Genomic DNA, 7,911 nt, shown 5'->3' with positions numbered 1-7,911 from the left:
CCATCCATCCTCCATCCCAGTCCATTCCACCCTTTTCTTTGTGATTCATTATTCTGGTGAGAAGGTATGATTCTGAGGTTCAGAATAAAGTGCTCCATCTGCTTTAAAAAATAATAGCCATTTTTTTTAAAAAAGGGAATCTGAGCCCTAGTTTCTTTCATCTTTAATGAGGAAAACTGTAGAGTCCCAAGGGATCACCCTACAATACTAGATTTCCAAAATACCCTATGGTTTAATATTGCTGTACACTAGGTGACAGACTAGCTTTAGAGAGAACTGAGGACTGTGAATGACTTCAATGGTGCATTTGCTATACAGGTTTTGTTTCCTGTCAAGAAAATAAAGGATTGTATACTTCTGCAGGAGGCATGTTGACAGCATCAGTACATGGGTTAAAAAGCATGATGAGGAATATGGGCAAACTTGTCAGAAAAGCAAGGGGCCAAGGGGCATTATAGGATGTCTCTTGGAAGTGACAACTACAGCACTGGTGGAAGTCATGGGATCCTTAACAGACAATGAGAGAGAGAAAGAGAGAGAGAGAGAAAGAGAGAGAGAGAGAGAGAGACAGACAGACAGACAGAGAGAGAGAGAGAATAAGAGAGAATGAAAGAGATTAAGAGAAAGAGAGAGAGACTGAGAGAGAGAAGGGGAATGGGGATGGGTTACAAATACTGCAGGGTGACTGAACAAGGAAGTGGAATGGGGATTGGTCAAGAGGCCTGGTGCCTTCAGAGCCGGGTCTGGGCCTCAGGGATGTAGATCTCGATGCTCTCGGCGCTCTCGGTGGCCGAGTTCTGGCGGACCGAAGCAGCCCGCTTGGCGGCCATCAGGCGTTTGCGGGCCTCTTGGCGTTGCGAGCTTTCCAGGGAGCGCTCCCGGATCAGCGGCACGTGGCCTTTCGCCGGCTTCTTTGGCACTGGAGGAGGGACCCTTCTCTCCTGATCAAAGCAGAAGGTTCATGACATTACACAGCTTCTCAGAGCAAGCTTGGGAAAAACTGGGATAGGTCAGTAGTTAGAACACACATTTTTTACCTAAGGGTTGTTAGTTCTTAAATCTGCATACTGTATTTTTTTTTTCTTCATTGGACTCTGGCTTTGGTATTCAAAAGATGTATAAAAAAAGAATATTGTCAAGCTTAAGGAAAAGGATAGAGCTGGAATAGCAGAGCTAGTTTTCTCCAAGGTAACGGTGTAGATATTTAAAACACCCTCATGCTGCAAAGGCTGAAGCTCCCAGCACATCTAACCCTTTAGTGTGGTAGCCTCTGGGGAATCCAGACTCTTCCTGGTGCCAGAGACGGGAAAAGGAAGCAGCAGCAGCTTAGGACTCTGCATCAATTACTAAAGGCGAGCTCATTTGTGCAAGTTGGCTCAGTATTCAAAACTCAAGGAAACAATATACCACCACTACCACCCCCCCAAACACCTCTGCCACCCACCTCCCCAAACAAACAGACCAAAAAAAAACCCCAACCCTCCAATAACTCAAAACCAAAAAACCCCAAACAAACAAGCAGTTAGCAAACCCTCGGGAAGAGATTATCAAAGTAAACATCTGTAGTGGTGAATTGTGTTCTCTAGATGTAAAGAATGCCACAGAGACTTGTAACTCTTTTGCACAACACACAGAGACAATACACCATGCAGGATCACCAAAGAGGGAAGGAGGACACTGGAATTTCCGGGACATATTTCATACTGTAGCTGGAAACTAGTGCACTAACGAGTCAAGCCAGCTCCGGTTGGCTGCTGTGGAGGCCTAAGACGGAAATCAGAGGCCTGGAGATGACTGGCGGTCAGAAAGGCATATCCACACATAGGGAAACTTGGGGAAATTGAGCACAGTACTGAATGAGAATGAGTCACACTATTATTATCAGCAACATACTGTAAAACTGGTAGATATTTCCAAAGCTGCTGAGGAAACATACGCTATTTATCATTTTGGCAGGAAAAAGGCACTGGCCAATAAGGAAATGTAGATATCTAAACCAAGATGAACTTTTAGAAAAAGGTGCCTAACTTTCAGCATATAAACTGGTCCAACTCAATGGGTAGACTGGTTTTGTGTGTGACTGCGTTTAAAGTAAAATGCATCCATCTTTTCTTGCCCCCTCACTCCCAAATTCCCCAACTATATGAAAATGGATTCTGAGAATACAGATTATATTATTCTGCACAATACATACTCTATAGGACCATCAATCTAGAACTAGAAAGGACTTTGGATATCATTTAGTCCAACGCTCTCATTTTATAAATGTGGAAACTGAGGCCTCGAAAAGTTAAGTGGCTTTGCCCAAGGTAAAGCTGGGATGATTGAATACTTTCTCTTGTTTGCAACAGTGGTTTCCTTCATCTGATTGGGTAGAGTGCTGAGTTAAACTTATTTACCTCGGGTATCTTCTCTCCGTTTAAGGTGTAGGTTATGTGCCTCAAAGAGGAGAGAATGAGAGAAAAGTGGGTACTATTTCACATGATCGATTTGTGTATTGTATTGTTCTTTAAAAAGTGGACAGGGAACAGAAAAGCTATGATCATAATCAGAGACAGGCTGTTTAATCATCCAGGAATCAAGTCAAATAATTCCCTATGGTACAAATCTCAATAGGTTGTATGATATTTCAGTTCTTCAGAGTGTAACTTCTTTTGGATATATAAATTCCTGGTCCTAGAGTTGACCTTCTTATAAAAGAAATAAATAAGCAGAAAGATCAGCATAAAAATGGACACAGGACCCATTGCTTATATGTTTTAGGAGTATGTAACATGTAAGTGTATATACACACACAGCTGTACTTTGAGGAGTGTCTTCTCATGAATAGATTAAATTTAAGAAATAGTGACCTATATCTCTGCCTTAAAAAAGAAATGAAATAAAATTAAGATTGGGTACAAACAGCCTCCCCTCTTCTTTCCAGGAAAAACTTCACACATGCATCAGTGACATTTCCATGTTTCCCTTTCCAAGACAAGTGTATTGGGGGTGATGGTACTGGTGAGGGGTGAGGATGGGATGGTAGAAGGAGGGAAATTATAATAGCACAATCCTGGTTTTTTTTAGTGGCTACACACTTGGGATGAGTGTTCTTAGGGGTCACATATTAATCCCAAAGGTCACTGCTCTTATGCTTGATAGCAGCAAATTGAACTGAGTTGCTGTTAACAATGAACTGCCCAGAGGATATGCCAGTATTAGGGGTGAGGAAACCTGAAAAATAGCAGGGTCACGAGTGTTACAAGGATATATCCATCAATACATATTCATATGTGAATTGTCAAGGGGGTTGTCTGACCATTGGGCCAGTCCTAGACAAAGCACGGAGAAAAAAGATCAAGACATACTAGTCTAAGAAGGTAGATTTTGTTCACATGTAGGAGACTGATGGGCCCATCACAGCCAGGGTTGAAGATTAAGGTTCAACAATTAAAATGAAAGAATGTGAACCTTTATTTCTATATGACTGCACATGGGAACCCAGTGAACAATACCTCCCAGAAAACAAAACAAAAAACTTTTGAAAATCCAACACTTGAAATATGAAAATGTGGAATTTTCATGGCATATGTTCTTAGACTTGAACAACAATGATTTCTTTATTACCGTGTTTATGAAATGATTACCAAAGTCAGTGATGTTTTCAGTGTTTCCTATTTTTCTCAGTAACACATCTTAGTGTGCAAGGAAGTTAAACTCTTGTTCTCTGTAACCATGCACTGTAGAAAGATGTCATTTATTTTACTTTAAAAATCAATATGTAAGGCAGTTCCTTTTAATGACTGATCTTCTAATATGATTTAACTTAAAGTTTAATTAACAAAAAAAAAGCAAAAACAAAAACTAAAAAAAAAACAAACCCCAAAAAACCACATACCCATTTTCTGATTCACAAAGACAGATTTTCTTTAAAAATATGCCTGAAACATGTTACAGATAATATCCCAGATGATTACTATGTAAACATTGTCATTACAATGAAATTAATCTGATATAAGCTTCATTTCACATTTTAAACGGCAGGACTGTATGCAGAGAGGCCTATTTAGTCTGTCCAGTGTTTGTGCAGGTTTTTAAATGAACCATACAAAATCTACATTGTTCTACCTTCTTGTCAAGAGGATCCATCTGTTTCCAATTATTGGCCTTTAACTGATGAAGTTCATCAAATTTCATACTAATATTTTCAATGGACAACTGCAGCATATCCCAAAACCCTGCTAAGTCCTGGGAGGTTGGCCTTGGATGAGCGTTGGGATTCTGTATAAGAGAAAGAAAAATATTCAAACTTCAGTGGCTGTTAGTGCAAAGAAATTATGAAACTTTTTAAGTCACAGCATTAAAGTGGCACCTCCAAAATGTCTTTTTAAAAAGTCTAAAGTAGAGCAAAATGGTTTTTGGATTTTCCCTTGTACATTTGAAGTCTCAAATATCAAGGCTGTATGTGTGACTCTCCCCTTCATCCCCCATTCCCTGCAGGCTGGATGTTGTTGTTGTTGAGTTGTTTCTTTTTGTGATCCCGCATGGGGGTTGCCTGGAAAGATACTGGAGTGGTTCTTCAGTAGATTAAGGCAAACAGAGGTTTAAATGACTTGTCCAGGGTCACACAGCTAGTAAGTGTCTCAGGCCGCATTTGAACTCAGGTCCTACTGACTCCAGGCCCAGCACTTGATCCATTAAGCTATGTAGCTGCCTCCATAGGTTGGATAAGTCCTACATATTTAAAGTCCCAGAGTGGGCAAGAATAAGATGAATATTCTCCATTTCAATTTCTAAAGATAATATTTAAATGAAAACATTTAACAGCAACAACAACAAAAACTCCATACCCATTTTGGAAGCCACAGGAATATACAAATGCAAAAGTCTCTCAGATACTGTAACTAAGCAATCTAGCTTCAATATTCATTGCAAAGTTTAGAATGCTCACTAACTAGGTTTGTCAAAGTACTGTATTTTGTATTAGCAAATAAGATGTTTTTATTATTCAAGAGCAGAGTTCTATAGTTGTTTTGACTATATTCTTTGGGACTTAATTGGCATAAAACTGGGGTTCTTAAACTTGTTTGTGTTATGGAATCCAATGACAGTCTGGTGAAGTCAACAGACCTGTTCTCAAAATAACACTTTTTTAAAGTATAAAATAAAACACATAGGATTACAAAGGAATTCAATCATATTGAAATAAAATTATTAAAAATATTTCTTAAAATCATATACATCTGTAAATATCTTTTAAAAATTGTGTGTGCATGCACGTTTGTGCATGTGTGTGTGCTATGATTCAGCATATGAAGCAATATGTCCACTCATTAGATAAGGAGCTCACATTTAGAGTACCAATAGTCATCTTAAAGTTTATTTACAGTCTAAAATTATGTGATTTTTAGCATACTCTACCCCTTTCTTACCACTTTGCTATCAACTGTATGGATTGTAAAGAACTGAGGCCCTTTAAATTTTTTTTTGTTTCCAGAGTGATCACGTCCTCCAAAAAAGAGGCCAACCTTTGGTGACGTGCTTTTCTGTAGTTATCTTGGTTGGGCCATGGAAAATAGAGTCGGTCTGTTACAGGGACCATATTTAAATTATTTTCTTGATAGCATAACCAGACTGCACTTACATTCTACGGGTATAGGTTTTTAGAACCCAGGGGGACTTCCAAACCATTATAAGACATCAGAGGAAGCCCTGTGCAGAACTTTTGGGAGAACATGGCAAAGAGATACACAGGATGGGCAGGCATGGATAGATGGAAATCTGCATCATAAGAAGAGAATTCTCAAAGTGATGAGATTATATATCTTTTGGACTAAGTGTGTGTGTGTGTGTGTGTGTAAGCTTCAGGTACCACATAGTATATTTACTAACATTTTCCACATCACAGAGTTAAATGTAGATATATATTCTAAACTCTGCAAATATATTTTAAATTCTGTGAATCCTCAACATGATAAAAATCCTGTCTAATTACAATTGAGTTCAGGTAGTGAAAATTAGTTCTTCAGTCTATATTGAGTTTAAGAACTAAGACTTATAAAAAGTACTTGCCAAATCTGGCTCAGAGAAGGCTAATGACTTTCAAGTAGGTATCTCCATCACTTCACATGATGGGTCATATCCTACTGAGGAAATAAATACTAAACAGTTCCTATTTTGGAGACTGGTAAATCTTCTAGGTAGAGGCCTCAAACCTTCTGTACTATATTTGCAGTCTCCCCATGGTATAGTATACAGCCCTTTGCCCCTTTGTTCAGACTAATAGAACAGTCAAGCCTTTGGGAAGACAAATAAGGATTGAGATGATGGTAAAGAATAACAATTTTAGAGAAGATTCCAACTGCATGGGTGGAAGAAGTTCCTCACTCCATTTAGTATAGGAACTATTCCCTATAGCAGTGAAATCACACATCTGGAAAAAAATACAATACAATATAAAAAAAAATACAATGTGGATTAGTATTAGAAACACATACAGTGACTCTGGAGATTGAGATTATTTTTTAAATCAAGTGCTACAGGCCATATCTGGCCTGCTCCCTGTTTCTGTATGGCCTATAAGCTAAGAATGTTTTTTTTTAAAAAAATATTTTGAAATACAATAAAATTTTATTTAGAAATATGAAAATCATTGTAGCTCATAGGTAGTCAAATTGTAGTTTTCTGACAGACCACTAACACCACCATTTGCTCTTGTCTTTGCTTTAGTGGTTCCCAAAAGCCCATGTACCACTACAACTCCCACTCACCCAAAGGGTTCAGTATATATTTTATTCCCACCTCCCTACCCTCAGATATCTTGTAAAGGACTTGGGAGGAATCTTTCATAGACAAGAAAACTGGTAACAAAAAAAGTATGTAAGCAACTTGACTACAGTAATTGAGTTAGGATGTTACCTGGTATCCAGTCAAATAAAATCCTTTAATCCAACTAATATTTGGAAAATGAAGGTGGAGAAGAAGAAGGAGAAACTGATTTTGGTAGGGAAAAGGAATTTTTACAGGCAATTCTCATTCTTCAAGATCTAATCATTTAGTCTGTGCTTTTAGAAGTATAAAGGACAGCATAAATGTAAAGTATCACTATTATTATTCTCCTCCTCAGGATAAGAGGTCAGAGAGGGCTGAAAGCCTTTTTCTTTCCGGGTTCCCAGATCTGACCCACTTTATAATCAACAAACATTATGGGCAAGGTATCATGCTCATTACCATGTACAGGTCAGTGTAACAGGAAATGAGAGTCACTACCCTCGAGGAACATGTAGTTTACTGGAGAGAGAGATTTGAAATGTATACAGATAAGGCGGAGGAAAGGAAACGTCCAGAAAAATTGCTCTGTGAAAGTCTGAGCAGAGAGAGAATACTTAAAACAAGGAAGAACGAGGAAGGCTTCATGAAAGATTTCACCCGACCTTGGGCTACAGGAAGAGCCATGGCTTCCAGGAAGGCAGAAACTGCAAAGAGGCAAATTGAGGCCTGAAATCAGGCTAATCTAACAATTAGAGCTGTCCAAAAGTGAAACGTATTGCCTCAGGAGGCAGTCCATTTCCTTTGCTGGATGTATTCACACAGAGGCTTGGGTGACCACTTGTCAAGTAAGTTATAAGTGGGTATTCATTTTCTGGTAGGGGGTTGACCTAAATGGTCACTGAGGCCTTCTCTAATTTCAAAATTCTGGTTTTTTTTGTGAAATAATAGCTCCCTGTGTTATTTTTAACAGTGTTGATTTGAAAAAACTCATGATAACACTTTGACAAACTCTTCCAAATTCATAGGATTATAGATTTAAATCTGAAAGAAACCTTAGAGTATGACCCTAGCCCAACCCCCTCATTTTTACCAAATTGAGAACTGAGGCTTAAAGACAATTAAATGACTTTCCTCAAAGTCATGTAGGAGAAATAGCAG

General features: G+C 38.5%; 1 protein-coding gene across 6 annotated transcripts in view; it reads right to left on the bottom strand.

Moving 5' to 3' along the window:
• Positions 1-731: 731 nt before the first annotated feature.
• The window catches only part of LOC114054060 (disks large-associated protein 1), a 411,078-nt gene continuing 403,898 nt past the window's right edge, over positions 732-7,911 (bottom strand). For all 6 annotated transcript variants that reach the window (XM_027877129.1, XM_027877130.1, XM_027877131.1 and 3 more), the window contains 2 exons: positions 4,111-4,263; positions 732-941 (listed from right to left, as the gene is read on the bottom strand). In XM_027877129.1, the coding sequence (XP_027732930.1) occupies positions 732-941; positions 4,111-4,263 (363 nt within the window). The remainder of the gene's footprint in view (positions 942-4,110; positions 4,264-7,911) is intronic.

The sequence above is a fragment of the Vombatus ursinus genome, unplaced genomic scaffold (assembly GCF_900497805.2).
Source record: "Vombatus ursinus unplaced genomic scaffold, bare-nosed wombat genome assembly UNPS02014812.1, whole genome shotgun sequence".
In the NCBI taxonomy this organism is placed as follows: domain Eukaryota; kingdom Metazoa; phylum Chordata; class Mammalia; order Diprotodontia; family Vombatidae; genus Vombatus; species Vombatus ursinus.
This window is presented reverse-complemented; position numbering and strand designations above follow the sequence as displayed.